Source organism: Malaya genurostris, chromosome 2 (genome assembly GCF_030247185.1).
Source record: "Malaya genurostris strain Urasoe2022 chromosome 2, Malgen_1.1, whole genome shotgun sequence".
NCBI classification, from domain to species: Eukaryota; Metazoa; Arthropoda; class Insecta; order Diptera; family Culicidae; genus Malaya; species Malaya genurostris.
In genome coordinates, this window is record NC_080571.1 from 246,912,507 (window position 1) to 246,928,045 (window position 15,539).

Here is a 15,539-nt window from a genome sequence, read left to right on the forward strand (position 1 = left end):
TGTCACATGGTAATAATGAAAATAAAGTTCGATTCAAAAACCAGTTACGCACAAAGTAGGATTATGCGAGGTGAATGGGTATTTAAAAAAAACCGACACCTTTCGTGTAGCTAAGACCGCTACGTCAGATTCACACTAACATTAATTGTGCTAATCTCTGAACCTGAGAGTATAGAAAAATCAACTAAAGGAATTGGGTTCACTACTTTCAGCTTGCACGATACCGTTGCGCCGGCTTGCCTTTGGATCGATGAAGACGTGCGATTCCCTACGATGGAAGCTACTGGGTGGGGTGACACCGGTTTTGGTAAGACAAGTTCATCTTCTAATGGCATCTCCCGACATTTATACGCAAATTGATTCTTGAAGCATTGGAACGCACTCCATCGCTGCTAAAAGTTACATTGAAACCAATAACGAATGAAAAGTGTAGTGAGTATTATTCTAGCGCCAACCGCAAACTGCGCGACGGTCTCAGGGCTACCCAGATATGCGCAGGAGACGAACGAATGGATACTTGTCCGGTACTGGCATAATTCCGCGAGTTGCAGCTGCTCAAGCAGTATTTCAATTTCAGGGCGATTCCGGTGGACCACTTCAAATGAAATTACTGCACAATGGAAAAATTTCACCGTTTATCGTTGGCATAACTTCATTCGGTGTAGCATGCGGAATATCCACACCCGGAGTGTACACGCGGGTTTCGTCCTATTACCAATGGATTCTGGAAACAATTCAAAGCAAGGAGAACCATGTTCGCTGTGAGAATCGAACTAATAATATATTTCCTAAGTTGATTCGATTGTCATTTAGATTGGAGTCTTGAGCCAATTAGCTGCGCTCTTCGCTATGTTAATCTACGGGAGTATGAGGATGATGTTATAGTCAGCAAAACAGAAGATTACACTACCTATGACTCCAGTAAGGCGCACATGCGAATGGCAGGAGGCGATCTCAACCACAAGGTAAATATAAATTTTAGGAACAGTCAAAATCAGAGATTACCTTTCAAGAATTAGATTATCAAAACACAGTTCGAAAAAATCTTGTGATTTTACATCTTACAAATTTATTTTCAAGAACATGTAATATTGTGTGATTTGAGACTTACATAGCTTGAAATCGTGTGAAATATACAAAAGATCGATACCAACTGCTCGACTTGAACCGAGAAACATTAGATCACAAAGAACGCCAGTTAATCAACTGAGTCACGAAGCACATACCCTATGATCAAAAAAGAACCGGAATTTTCATTTTAAAATTCCCGCGCTTGTCCAATCGGTAAACTTTGATTCTCTCAACGTTGGCAACACTTTTATACACATTCTGTCAAATTTTGACGCATATCGTACGATTAGTTTTTGTTTGACGTCTATACAAAGAAGTTGAAAAATTTTCGTGTGGCGATTTTTTTAATGGATGAAAATATAGAACAACGGCTCGCCTTCGAAGCGCCATTCGGTCGATTGTTGTGCGGTTTCGACGTCATATTCATAGATCCACACCTCATCACCAGTTTTGATGCATTCGATGAATGTGGGGTCACTATCTGCGTTGGAAATCATCTCTTTGGCCACATCAACACGACGCTGTTTTTGAATGAAATTCAGCTTTTTTGGCACCAGCCGAGAAGCGACGCGTTCCAAACCCAAAACATCAGTTAAAATGTGTTCGACTGATCCATAAGAGATGCCCAACAACACAGCAATCTCTCTAATCGGTGCAGAACGATTTTTGATCATAAGGTATTTAGCACTCAGTTATGCCTCCAGCATCAGATATTACAATGTAAGTATGGCATGATTGGTGAAGCAAGAAAGTTAAATAAATAACTTTTTCTAAATTCAATATTTTCCCAAAAAAATTGCTGCCAGACGAAGGATGTAATCGACGTGGTAACCCTAATTCTACAATATTAAAATTTTTGATATACTATTACGCTCAAGCACTGGATAGGAGAATATATTTATAATCACTTGCTGCTGCTGATGTTTGGATATGGGATACCGGTCGGAAGGCGGCTAAAATTTAGACCATGTTCGATGTACGTTTTATCATACCTAGTCGTGTGTTAGAACTGTGTCTATCATAAGGTTTAGGGTGGCGAAATGGTAGCGCGTATGCACGGAATGCATAAAAACGCAGGTTCGAGTACTGTCTATGAGCGTATCTTTTTCCAAAAAATCATCTTTTCTGTGAGTTTCTCATACATTTGGTTTCTCCAATATAATATATGTTTCCACTCAGTCATTGCAGAATTAAGTTTCAGAAGCTAGATTTTGGAACAGAATCCATTTCCCTTATTAAGGTTCGGAATTCAGTAGTTCTAGAATTGGAACCGAATCAGAATTGGTTCTAGAATTCGGAACCTGGATTCTGAAAATGAGTTCAGTTCCATGATTCCAAAGCGGAATTCCTGATCTGGATGCCGGACCAGAATTTTGCAACTGAATTCTGAGCCTGTCCCAGATTTCAAATTTAGTTCTAGAATTCAGTTCCATAATTCAATCTTAGATAAATAAATGATGACAAAAAAGACTCAGCAGTTGTAAACATTGGATAAATTCCACAAATCGATTCATTTTAATTAATTAATTAATTCATTCATTCATTCTTTTTTTTTTTTCATTTTAAAATTCCGAATCGAAATGCTGAATGGAGATTTTTGCATTCGATCGAAATACAAAACAGAGGCATACAAGCGTACAAGACTCAAAACTTCAAATCAAACCGAGATGAATGACAGCAAACTGTTGCAAAGATCCGTTCTAAGATGATTTGAACGGAATGATACATTCAAATTGATCGTTACATAAAAAAAATGTTAAAATTTGCCGAAAAAAATCACGTTTGGTAAGATATTTGCATTTGTGGAAAATAGAGTGAAATTTTCATCACAACCGTCAATCGTACTAAATGCCTCAAAAAACGCCTTTTGCGATTCTGGAGTAGCACAATGAAAACTCAAAATAGCATAATAGCAGGATTTAGCTTCAGATCACTATTCTCCGAGGATGCTGGTATGATATGAGACAAATTCGATGCATTTCGTCCCCTGGAACATGAATCTTCGGAGATACCTGATCTACGTCCAATTGAGGTCTCCCACAAATAATATTTTTGTGGCACAAAATTCGACATTTCGACAACAACATTAATTGTAAGCAATTCATATGAAAGGACACTACGTCAAGTTCACGGAACTTTTTAACGTCGGATACTTGAGCAATATTCGGCTAAATAAAATTAATAAACCAATCTGGACGTCGACCGAAGTTGATTGATCGTCTGAACTGTGTTTAATGCATTCGTTTCCTGATGAAAACAAACCAATCTCATTTGCATTTGTGGTTGTGTGTGAGCTGTCAGAGAGCCTAATAGGGCGTCAAAAATAAAATCAATCCGGTAAATCGTGAAAACTGTCATTTGCTGTTAGGTCCTTTAGTCGTGGGACTGTCAATTTTCAAAAATAGAAATCGATACTTCTATAGACACCGAAAATGGGATAAGTAAAAATACGAAGTCAGCTGATACTGCTTGGACCTGTATTTACATATCAAACAGCTGACGCAGACTAACACTATCTTCTAGTTTACATTCCTCGAGAGGAGTAATTATCAATCCAAAAATTTAAAAAATTCGAACCCAAATAGGCAGCATGAAAGGCGATGGTCAAATGTTTAGCACAGTGACGATCACGGCGACATCTGCAAGAGTTTACCAAACTGCTCACTCAAAATTTTATTCATCATTGGGAGTTTGAATATCTGGTTTGGGTGGCTCGCTTCCATTATCAGAAATTTAACTTAATTTTTAGTTACTTTGACAACTGTTTCAATTGTAATAAAATTAAAAGAAACATTCCAGAAATAAAACCAATATCATTTAGATGTACTCAAGGGGTAAATCATTCTAAACTCGGGACTATCTGCGACTAGTAAACTCAAACTATCATAAACCTGCTGATCCCTCTCAAACTTTCATAAACTTGCTAAACCCGCATTATCCCTTCTAAACTTCCACGAATCTGACGCGTTTATTTATTTTTGTTTTTGTAAGAATCGGGATTGAACATAGTTTAGAGTGATACTGATACTGAGTGATACTGATTTTAGGTTGTACTAAACATAAACCAATCGCATTTAGAAAAATAATTACCTTTTTCGTAATTTTTAAAATGTAGAAATTTTCCTGTGAAAGCCTTACGATTACTCTCATATTTAATGAATCTTTATTCTTTCGTTTAATTTGGAACATCAGAGGTATATATTCTATTGAATATTGAACAATAAAAAACCTGTTTCTCATGAAGAGAGGATAGTTGAACCACATTCATTATTGTTCCACTTGACTGCGAATAGTGATCGTTGTTGTCCGTTGAATTCTCTTCTTTTTATTCTTTTAGGTTGATATTGGCTGGAAGGATGGATACATCCGCCGAGAGAATTGTAGTGGAACGATAATTGACGATGATACCGTGCTAACATTAGCTGAATGTACTTCTCATTACGGGTATAAAAATGAAATGCACAAACCCAAACGCTTACTATATGAATACTTTTTAATAGAGTTCCACCATCGCATGTAGTCTTCAACGCTTATCAGGAGAACTTCGAAATTTCAGAGATTCACGTACATCCACAATACAGAGAAAACTCACTGTATAACAATATAGCCGTTCTAAAGCTGAAATATCGAGCGATTTTCACGCGCGCTGTTAAGCCAGCCTGCATTTGGCATTCGCAAGACATTCCCGATCCTCAGGTCGAAGTGCCTGGCATCGGTCGTACCGACATAAACGAATTTTATCAATACGGAAGCTATGATGCGTTTAGTTTGTTTTGAATAAAATTTTTGAAAGTCAATATAATCCTTATCTGAAATTGTTTTTTTTTTGCAGAACCGATGGATATTGATCTCCTACCTAGATTAAGTGTAAACTCGCCTCAAAACTGCACTATTCCGAAGGAATTCCATACACGCCTTTCACGTGGTTTAGCCCCAGAGCATCTTTGTGTGGGAGATCGTTTGTTTATAATTCCCCAGACCTGTCGACTGCTCTATGGAGCACCAATACAACGCCAAATATACCGAAACGACCGATACTTCCATTACGCTTATGGATTAAATGCATTCGGTAGGGATTGTGGCTTTGGGGAAGCAGCTGTTGCAGTACGACTCGTCAGCCACGTGGATTGGCTAAAAACTGTTCTACTTCCCAACACTCGAGACGGCGAGGCTGCAGTGCAATTTATTAACCACGATTTGAAAGAAAATGATTCCTGTGAGTACGATTATGACGACACAGAAGAACCGGGAGTTTGTACTCACTATGAAAGGTGTCCTAAAGTTTGGAATGACTTCAAAGCTAAACGACGAGTGACCTTCTGTTCGTCTACCAATGTGATTTGCTGTCCTCAGGTATTCATTCGAAGAACCGGGTCCAGCGTTCAAAAAAACGAACTTGATACCTGTCAAACTACTTACAAACAATATCATCCAAACCTTTTCAACATCAGAGATACGAATGGATTCGCACATATAGTAAGACGGTTTCGGCAGTCATCATTTACGTTTCAAATCAGCAATTTCTATTATTCACAGGTAACACTCATAGGCCAGGATTCGTCCCGTTGTTTGGCATCACTTATCTCCAAACGGATGGCAGTCACATCTGCGAGTTGTGCAGCAGTAGTATCGAATGGTCCATCACGAGCTATTTTAAAAAGTAATGAATCTATTCCGATTGAAAAAACCATCGTCCATCAAAAATATCGTACAGATGACAAAGCGAACGACATTGCCTTAGTCAAACTGAGCCGTGACATCACCCCAAGTACAACCGTGTTCCCAGCTTGCATTTGGACGAATCTTACTCACACTCCGCTGTATTTACGATTAGTCAACGTAGGTATGTAATGAAAACGGTTTAGTTTTAATTTAAAAAAAAATTTCTACTTATTCATCATCTGATACAGGTGATATCGCGAACGTCGACCAGCAGGTCGCCCCCATGTATAACACTGATTGCCAACGGGATTATGTGAGCAGAATATCCAATGATCGGATATGCATTGAAGACACATTTCTGGGAGCCAATAATACATGCTACCGGTCTGGTGACCAGCTCGTCTGGGCAAGTCCCGACAACATTGAAATAAACCAATCTACCTCAGTGACACCACACGTTATCGGATTCTACAGTTACGGAGAATTATGCGAAGAAGTGTACCCAGCGGTTTTCACTAGGATTGCGTTATATGTTCAATGGATTCGAAGCAATTTATAAATCGAAATGTCTCAAATATTATTATATTTCCGCTCAATGAAAGAGTATTCACTTATTCTTGTTGAGTGAATGTGGACTTCTATGTGTATTCTACCAAGTATATTTTTCGAAGTACATGGATTATTACAATACGTATGTTTCCTCCTTTTTAAGTATTTTATAGTAAAAACTGACTAAAAGTAAAATGGTACCGACAGAAAAAACTGTAATTCGTGATTCGATAAATTCAAAGAGTCCATTTATGTTTGCTTTACAGTACTTTTATTGAAACTTTAAAGTTACAGCGTAACAAATGTAACTATTTATTAACGCCATAGCACAGAGAACAGACATGCAAGCTAGTCCAATTTATTTCAAAAAAGCTGTGTAAAACATACAAGTGAAAATCCGTTAAAAATCACCACTGAGTACGACTTTGCACTCATTAATTATCATTGTATGGAAGCTCGAACGCAAGAGCTCATAAGCAACTGCTGGGCTGCTCGAGGCGCCTCTACAGGAGAATTGCTACTTACTTACTTACTCTTTCAGTCGTAGACCACGCGGGTCTCTGCTGTATACAGGAGGCGTCTCCATTCAACTCGGTTCATTGCTGTTCGCCGCCAGCCTCGGTAGCTGCGAAGGGTCCGCAGGTCGTCCTCAATTTGATCGATCCATCTTGCCCGCTGTGCGCCTCTTCTTCTTATACCGGTCGGATCATTGTCGAGGATCATTTTAACCGGGTTGTTCTCCGACATTCTAACAACATGCCCGGCCCACCGTAACCGCCCGACCTTGGCCGTTTGGACGAGGGTTGGTCCTCCCAGCAACTGGTGCAGTTCATGGTTCATTCGCCTTCTCCACGTACCGTCTTCCATCCGCACTCCGCCGAAGATGGTTCGCAACACCTTCCGTTCAAAAACACCTAGTGCGCGTTGATCCTCCGCAAGCATTGTCCAGGACTCGTGCCCGTAGAGGATAACCGGTCTAATCAGCGTTTTGTAGATAGTTAACTTCGTACGACGGCGAATTTTGCTCGATCGAAGCGTCCTGCGCAGTCCAAAGTAAGCACGATTTCCTGACAATATGCGTCTCTGAATTTCTCTGCTGGTGTCATTATCGGCAGTCACCAGTGAGCCCAAGTACACGAACTCGTCGACCATTTCGATTTCATCACCACCAATCAGAACTCGTAATGGGTGGCTGACGTTATCTTCTCTCGAGCCCCTGCCTTTCATGTACTTTGTCTTTGACACATTGATGTCTAATCCGATCCGCTTGGCCTCAGCTTTTAGTCCGATGTACGTATCTTCCATCTTCTCAAAGTTGCGTGCTATAATATCAATATCATCAGCGAAACCAAGTAGCTGGACGAACTTTCTGAAAATCGTGCCACTCGTGTCTATCCTCGCTCTTCTCATCACACCCTCCAAAGCAATGTTGAATAGCAGCCACGAAAGGCCATCACCTTGCCGTAGCCCTCTGCGAGTTTCGAAGGGACTCGAGTTTATCCCCGATACTCGAACAACGCACATCACTCGATCCATCGTAGCCTTGACCAATCGTATCAGTTTGTCCGGGAATCCGTAGTCGTGCATGATTTTCCATAGCTGTTCTCGATCGATTGTGTCGTAGGCTGATTTGAAATCGATGAATAAGTGATGTGTGGGCACATTGTATTCGCTGCACTTTTGCAACACCTGGCGGATGGCGAACACTTGGTCCGTGGTAGCGCGTTCGCCCATAAATCCTGCCTGATATTGTCCCACGAATTCGTTTGCAATCGGTGAAAGTCGACGGCATAATATTTGGGAGAGTACCTTGTAGGCGGCGTTCAGCAGAGTTATCGCGCGGTAATTGCAGCAATCCAGCTTATCGCCCTTTTTGTAGATGGGACACACGATTCCTTCCATCCATTCCTCCGGTAAAATCTCGTCCTCCCAGATCTTGGTAACGACCCAGTGCAGTGCTTTCACTAGTGCATTACCACCGTGTTTTAGTAGCTCGCTTGGTAGTTGGTCAAGGCCAGCGGCCTTATTATTTTTCAACCGGCTTACCACCTCCTCCACTTCTTGGAGGTCTGGGACCGGCAGTCTATCGTCCTCCGCACGCGTTCCCAAGTTCGTTACCGTGCCGCTACTTTCGTATTCCGCCACATCGCCATTGAGGTGCTCGTCGAAATACTGCCGCCACCTCTCGATCACCTCACAGTCGTTCGTGAGAAGATCCCCGTTGGTGTCCTTGCACATATCGGCCTGTGGCACATGGCCTCTGCGCGAACGGTTCACCTTCTCATAGAACTTTCTTGTGTCATTAGCACGGAACAGCTGTTCCATCGCTTCGCGATCTCGGTCTTCCTGTTCGCGCTTTTTTCTACGGGATACCGAGTTTAGTCTGTTCCGCGCCTGTCTGTATCGCTCCTCGTTTGCTCTCGTCAGGTGTTGCAGCTTGCTCGCCCAAGCTGCATTCTTCTCGGCCACTAACTGTTCACATTCGTCGTCGAACCAGTCGTTCCTCACGTTCGGAGCCGCCGTACCTAGCATTGCTGATGCAGTGCTACATATGGCAGAACGGATGTCTCTCCAGCCATCTTCAAGAGTAGCTGCACCAAGCTGCTCTTCCGTTGGTAGTGCCACTGCCAACTGCTGCGCGTAATCTTGGGCTACTCCAGTATCCCGGAGCCGCGCGATGTTAAACCGCGACGTTCGGTTTCGACGTTGGGTAGCCACCGTCGAAAGTTTTGAGCGCATGCATACAGCAACCAAGTAGTGGTCCGAATCTATATTCGCACTGCGGTAGGTGCGAACATTGTTGATGTCCGAGAAAATTTTTCCGTCGATCAAAACGTGGTCGATTTGGTTTTCGGTCTGTTGGTCAGGTGATCTCCAGGTGGCTTTGTGGATATCCTTGCGGGGAAAGAAGGTGCTTCTGACTACCATTCCTCGGGAGGCCGCAAAGTTGACACACCGTTGGCCGTTGTTATTCGATGCGGCATGCAGGCTGTTCGGCCCGATTACCGGTCGGTACATTGCCTCCATTCCTACCTGGGCATTCATGTCCCCGATGACAATTTTTACGTCTCTGCGTGGGCAGCCGTCATAGGCTTGTTCCAGCTGCACGTAGAACGCTTCTTTCTCGTCCTCGGGTCTCCCTTCATGTGGGCAGTGCACGTTGATGATGCTGTAATTGAAAAAACGGCCTTTAATTCTCAACTTACACATCCTAGCGTTGATCGGCTGCCACCCAATCACTCGCTGACGCATCTTGCCCAGCACTATAAAGCCAGTTCCCAGCTCGTTCGTTGTGCCACAGCTTTGGTAGAAGGTAGCCGCTCGATGCCCGCTTTTCCACACCTTCTGTCCCATCCAACAAAGCTCCTGCAGCGCTACGACGTCGAAGCTGCGAGGATTTAGTTCGTCGTATATTATCCTGTCGCAGCCTGCGAAACCTAGCGACTTGCAGTTCCATGTTCCAAGTTTCCAATCGTAGTCCTTTTTTCGTTGCGTGGGTCTATGCCGATTGTTCCGGGTCGTATTCTCTCCTGTATCATTCGTAATAGGTGTTTTACGGGCGGCTTATTAGGCCTGCGCCAACCCCCTGTCTCACCGGAGGATCATCGTGCTTGCTCTGTTTAACGTCCCAACTAGCACTAGGACGATCCCGTTGGTGGGGTTGCCACCTTGGATTTAGCTGGACGGGATACAGCATTTCATACTCAGCCGCTGGATACCAGAACAGACGCTGTTTGAAGCCGCTCCTAACATGGAGTACAGACGCTCCGACATCCTCTAAAGAGGACCCCCTTCCCTGTCAGCATACGACCAAGGTCCCACCGGGGTTGGTTACCCGATCTTTCCTATGGTTGCTCGTACCCCAGCCGGCACCGCGGGGAGGTAGGGATAGGAGTTACTGGACAAGAGGCTAAGAACCACATTGGGGCCTGAATTGCGCATTGTCCAGTCGTTTACCAACTAGAATTGCTACTTGATTATTGCTTTTTTAAACCAACCGTTAAATTACTTACACACATTGAAATCTCTACTTGGATGGTATAAGAATTAAATTTTGAGGTTAAAACTAGTTTTATAGTTCAATTCCACTTTTCGTATACATATGTTACAAACAGGGCTGGGAATAATGTCAAAAATTAAAAATCATCTGTAATCTAAGATTTCTACTGATTTCAAGATTACAGATCTGGAACATAAAAATATCACTACTAATTTCATAACAAGTGATCGTTGATCATAATCGTAATCACAACTCTGATCTGATCTCTATGTGATTATGATTCTTGTAAGATCATGATCATGAAAAAATAAGATCAGTTCAAACAAAATTGTTACTGATCTGATCGAAAGTGATTGGGGTCGAAAAGCATTGTTGATGGTGATCAGCCACAATCACAGAGAGGAGATTGTCAATGTTATGAATTTTTAGACTCTTGAGCTAAAAATTTTGACAGGGACTTTTTGCTCACACACTAGTACAAATGCTAAATGCTGTACACACCAGGAATATCAGGTTAAAGATCAAGAGTAAACCAAGTTAACTTGTGTTGGTAATTTGTGTATTACGTACATTTTATTTTGTATGTATGCCATAGATCTGTGTATTCATATATGCTGTGCACCGAGTTTATCAAAGTGGATTGCACGATTGAGATTCAAACAATCTTTTTTCATAATAATTTATTCTCAAATGAATGTTAAGCCTTACATCTTGGATGAAACATCAATTTTGATCAATTTTTCACCAACGTTTGATGGAAAATTGCTTACATTCTATGAATGTAGATTTTAATTCCCTAATAGAAAAGTTAGCAACACTGCTTCAATGCATTTGTATTAGATTGCGCTACACAAAATAAACAAAACTATATATTTTCTGTTACAAAAGCTGAACTGAAATAATTTTTCTCGAGCAGTTTTAAGGAAAACGGAAGAGTTTTAGACTAAGATTTTCGCTTTTCTTGAATTGCAATTTTAAGCAGTATGAACCGATTGGTAATACCTTATCGAAAATTTATTGAGTAAAATCAGGAAAAGAAGCACCGGAATTTGTTTTTACGCACACATTGTTGGCATTACTCATACGCTTGCAAAGAGTCTTGCTCCTTAAATTTTTAGGCAGGTTTTAAAAAGTTTGTGCAATCAAATTGTTGCAGTGACAGTGGAGACAATATCGCATTTTATCGTGCAAAAATGAAATTTGAATGCTCTAAAGATGTAAATTTAAAAAATGTCCATTTAACATTTGATAATAAGTACAAACCTTAAACATCCGTGGCATTAATAAGAAATCTGTAAATTCAGGTATAAATCTGCATAAGGTATCACTAGTTTTCATATACTGGACTTATTTGTATGTGTGTACTGCGGGAAACAGACTGTGCAAATATTTTTTTCGCAGAAGTCTAACCAAGTATAAAATGCTCAATAGAAATTTGCATATTTAATATGAGTATTGAGAGATGACACATCCAGACGCTTGAACCAGACCCTATCAGCTTGGAGCAAAATCAATCATCAGTTCAGCAACGCCATCGCACGGCATCACATTCAACACATCATATCAGTTCGCTTTCACATCCCATCCAAGTCTGTCGATAAAACAAAACCGCTTACCTTCGGGGCAGAAGAAACCAAGTACAATATTGTGTAGTGAACAATAGAACGACCTCGAAATGAGTAAACCAAACGAACAAAAGCTACCGCCGACACGAGAGAATACAATTGTTGTTGACTTCAGGCAGTGCAAAATTCGACCTTCGATACGAGAACTTGAAGGTTTGCTTAAGGAGTAAATGCATCTTAACATTAAACGTGTGCATTTACTTCAATGCAATAAGAGGAATAATGTCGTTTACATTCAGTTTTATAAAGAGTTGGATGCAATTCAATTCGCAATAACAATGACAATAACAATGTGCACTATGTGGAGCACGAGAACATTAAGCTATAGAAGTGCGTATGCATGATCTTCACTCAAGCGTCACCGATTCTTATATTCGCAAAACTATGTCCCAACACGGAGAGATTCTCTTTATCGAAAAAGAAAAGTTGAAGAATTTTTTCCCCGGTATTCTAAATAGTGTACGTTTATAACGCATACACTTGAAGAAGGCTATACCTTCTTATGTGATTTTCGATCAAGATACAAGAATTCCGTGCAAATCACTTGTTACCTATAACAATCAGATGGCCACATATCAATATTGCCAAAAAGCTGTTTACTACGGTAAGCCATGTGATAAACTGGACAAGGAGACAACTACACCAAAAGACAAGGGTGCTTCCTTCACACCAACTCCAATCAACCCCAGTACATCTGTGACAGCCCCCAACAAAAATTAAGCATCCCCTTCAACGAATCCATCATAATCCCCTATAGAACCAAGTACACCAGCTGCAGTTAACAACTTACCTTCCAACCAACCAGCAATTGCAACGAATGTACAATAAGGTGCATCTACAGCAACTAGCAACGAAAAGAAGACGGAAATCGACAACAATACCATCGATGCGGCAATGGATGACGAGACGAACCACGAACGAAGTGCCCCTCAATCCTCGCAGGAGGGAAATGGAAGCTCCTCTCCCCCTAGAAAAAGGGTGACAACGAGATCCAACTCAAAAAAAAATTATTTAAAAAATCGGCTCATTCGGCCACGTAAAGCTTGTACGCAAATAGGTCTGAATAAAAATATCTTTTAAATAAAAAAAACATATCATATCAATTTTATGGGTACGCAGTGTTACTATTTTGACGCGCACGAATTTGACATTTCTCTCCCCTATATGTACTTCTATTTACGAGATTCGATGCGGACTCGCCTAAAGGCGTCATGCTCGCAAAAAAGGATGCTGCCAATGATTTGTTCGGGAAATGAGAGAGCTGGATATCTTGCTAATATGATGTCTTTACTTGAACTGAAGTTATGCATTGATAGTCTATTTATATACGTGGGGGTGTTTTTCGGGAATCTAATTACGGGTGATAAGAAGTGATAAACGAGTATATAAATTGATGATTTTCTGCATTTTTATGCGTGAGGATGTTCAAATCAGAGAAAATTGTTCATTATGTATAATTCGGGAATAAAATGATGGATGAGGTATCAATCCCAAGCAACCAGAAGTTCCACAATTACTTAAAAAGTCCACTTTCTTGCTGCTTAAAAGTACACACGGAACTTTTGAGAACTTGAAAGTACAGATCAAGTTCCGCATGAACTTTCTAGCTGCTTAAGAAAACACGTGACAATTTTTGACAGTTTGAAGTACAGAACAAGTTCCGCGTGAACTTTCTCGCTGCTTAAGAGTGCACGTGGTACTTTTAGCAACTTGAAAGTACAGAACAAGTTCCGCGTGAACTTTTTCGCTGCATAGAAGCTGAACAATGTATTCTAGAAGCAGCTTAGAAGTTCGTTCCACTGCGTCGCGCGAACTTTCAAGTGTGGATAATTACTTAAAAAATAGGCTGCTTAGAATGCTATTGATTAACTTTGAGAGCTGCTTGAGCCAAATCAGTCCCTTTTATCCGAACTTTTGATTAGTTGGGAATTAAACCACAACCGATTTTGGGCGACGGAAGATAATAGGTGATTTTGATCCATGTTATTTACAGATCACTGATCAACTGATATTGGAAAGATCAGATCAGTTGTGATCTTTATTGGAAAAAATCAAAAGCAATCTTCTTCGGCGGTGATTTTGAATTGACGATTTTTTATCTTGATTTTCCCATCCCTGATTACAAAAACGTCAGAAATGATAAAAACACATTACGCAGGGGCAGCGTTTGAATGGTGCGTTTGAATTTGCGTAGCGATAGCCTGCGCTCCTGTTACTTCTGCTTATTGGCTAAATTGGCTAATATTTTTAATGACATCCTTTTTGATTGGTTCTTTATTAATATTTTTTGTTATTATTAATCACAACACTTGCTGTTTCTATTGATGATATTACTTCACCACCACGGTATTGCCGAATTAATTTCGAATTGATATTGACTTATGTACTTTATTTCATTAGTATGTTTTTAAAAAATGTTACACATTGATTCACCTGTTAGTCTTACGACCGAACTGTTTCACTTCTCAAATCGAACTGACTATCTTGTCCTGCTTGAATGTTCGTCGAAAATTCATTTCTTAAAAATTTTCTGCTCGGAAACCGTATCAAATATATTCAATGTGTGAAATTTTTTATTAAATATCATCGAGGAGAAAGTTCGCTAGGGAACTTTTCACAACTGATTTATTGCCATGTGAAATCAGTTTCAGTGAGAATCGCGTTTGCAAAAATCAGTACTGAACTTTTCTGCAGTGAGTTTTCTGATCGGTGATTAGTTCATCATGAGAAAGTGTTGTAGATAGGTCGAGGAAGAGGATAAGTTTGAAGAAAGGGAAGTGAAAAAAACGCATTTCCAGGTGTGTCATTTCACACCCTGACATTTTCCAGGTGTAGAGTTCAGTATACTCCCAATAGAGCTTCCGTCGCCCCTGCATTCAGATACCATAGAATTGTTATTTAAAATATTGGTTGAAGTCGCATGGAAATTTTCTAAGATTTTCATATAAATCAATAGGATTCGTACCATAAAAAAATAAACATTTATTTCAGAAAAAATCATAGAAGTTGACTGGAAAACCAACCAGTAACCGATAGCATCAGGGGAGCGTTTCTGTAAGGGTGACAAAACCGGCATAGTTGACATATAAATTTAAATCAAAATCGCAATTCATTTTGCTTTGTTGTAAAAATGGTAATAAAAACAAGTTTCTCGCGAATTTTCAAACTACTTACACTTTGAAGACTAACTGTTTGCCATTTTCAAAATCGAAATTCTCACACAAAAACTCACGTAGATTATTTGACGTTTCATCAATTCACAATTCGCTTCAAAGTTATTGATTTATTTTCAGAATCTCTATGAGAATAATTGTTGCACATGTTTGCCTCAGAATCAAATTTATTTATGTTATAAACATCGATCGAATGGACGTGGCAAATAGCCCAAGGAAATCTAATGTATCAGCAGTAAGTGAAAACATCATTCTTTCAGACGCTTTATGTGCAGAATCCACTCAGACTAAGTATTGCGTATTTCCCCACACAATGAACCCTATACTGAGCAAATCACTAACTTATCATATACACACTAAACAAAGCAAAAAAAACCATCAGATCAATGTTATTATAAATTTTACATCGACATGTTTGACCTGCTTGTAGGTTTTGATCCGTGTCTCTAGACGTTCAAT

The 15,539-nt window shown here is 40.3% G+C and overlaps 1 protein-coding gene across 1 annotated transcript in view; it reads left to right on the forward strand.

The window, feature by feature from the left end:
- The window catches only part of LOC131428540 (uncharacterized), a 34,542-nt gene extending 28,119 nt beyond the window's left edge, over positions 1 to 6,423 (forward strand). Inside the window, exons 7-15 of the mRNA XM_058592554.1 lie at positions 213 to 307; positions 370 to 524; positions 578 to 761; positions 814 to 965; positions 4,409 to 4,515; positions 4,572 to 4,837; positions 4,904 to 5,547; positions 5,608 to 5,914; positions 5,982 to 6,423. Coding sequence (XP_058448537.1) covers positions 213 to 307; positions 370 to 524; positions 578 to 761; positions 814 to 965; positions 4,409 to 4,515; positions 4,572 to 4,837; positions 4,904 to 5,547; positions 5,608 to 5,914; positions 5,982 to 6,292 — 2,221 coding nt within the window. The 3' untranslated portion in view covers positions 6,293 to 6,423. The remainder of the gene's footprint in view (positions 1 to 212; positions 308 to 369; positions 525 to 577; positions 762 to 813; positions 966 to 4,408; positions 4,516 to 4,571; positions 4,838 to 4,903; positions 5,548 to 5,607; positions 5,915 to 5,981) is intronic.
- The last annotated feature ends 9,116 nt before the right edge of the window (positions 6,424 to 15,539 follow it).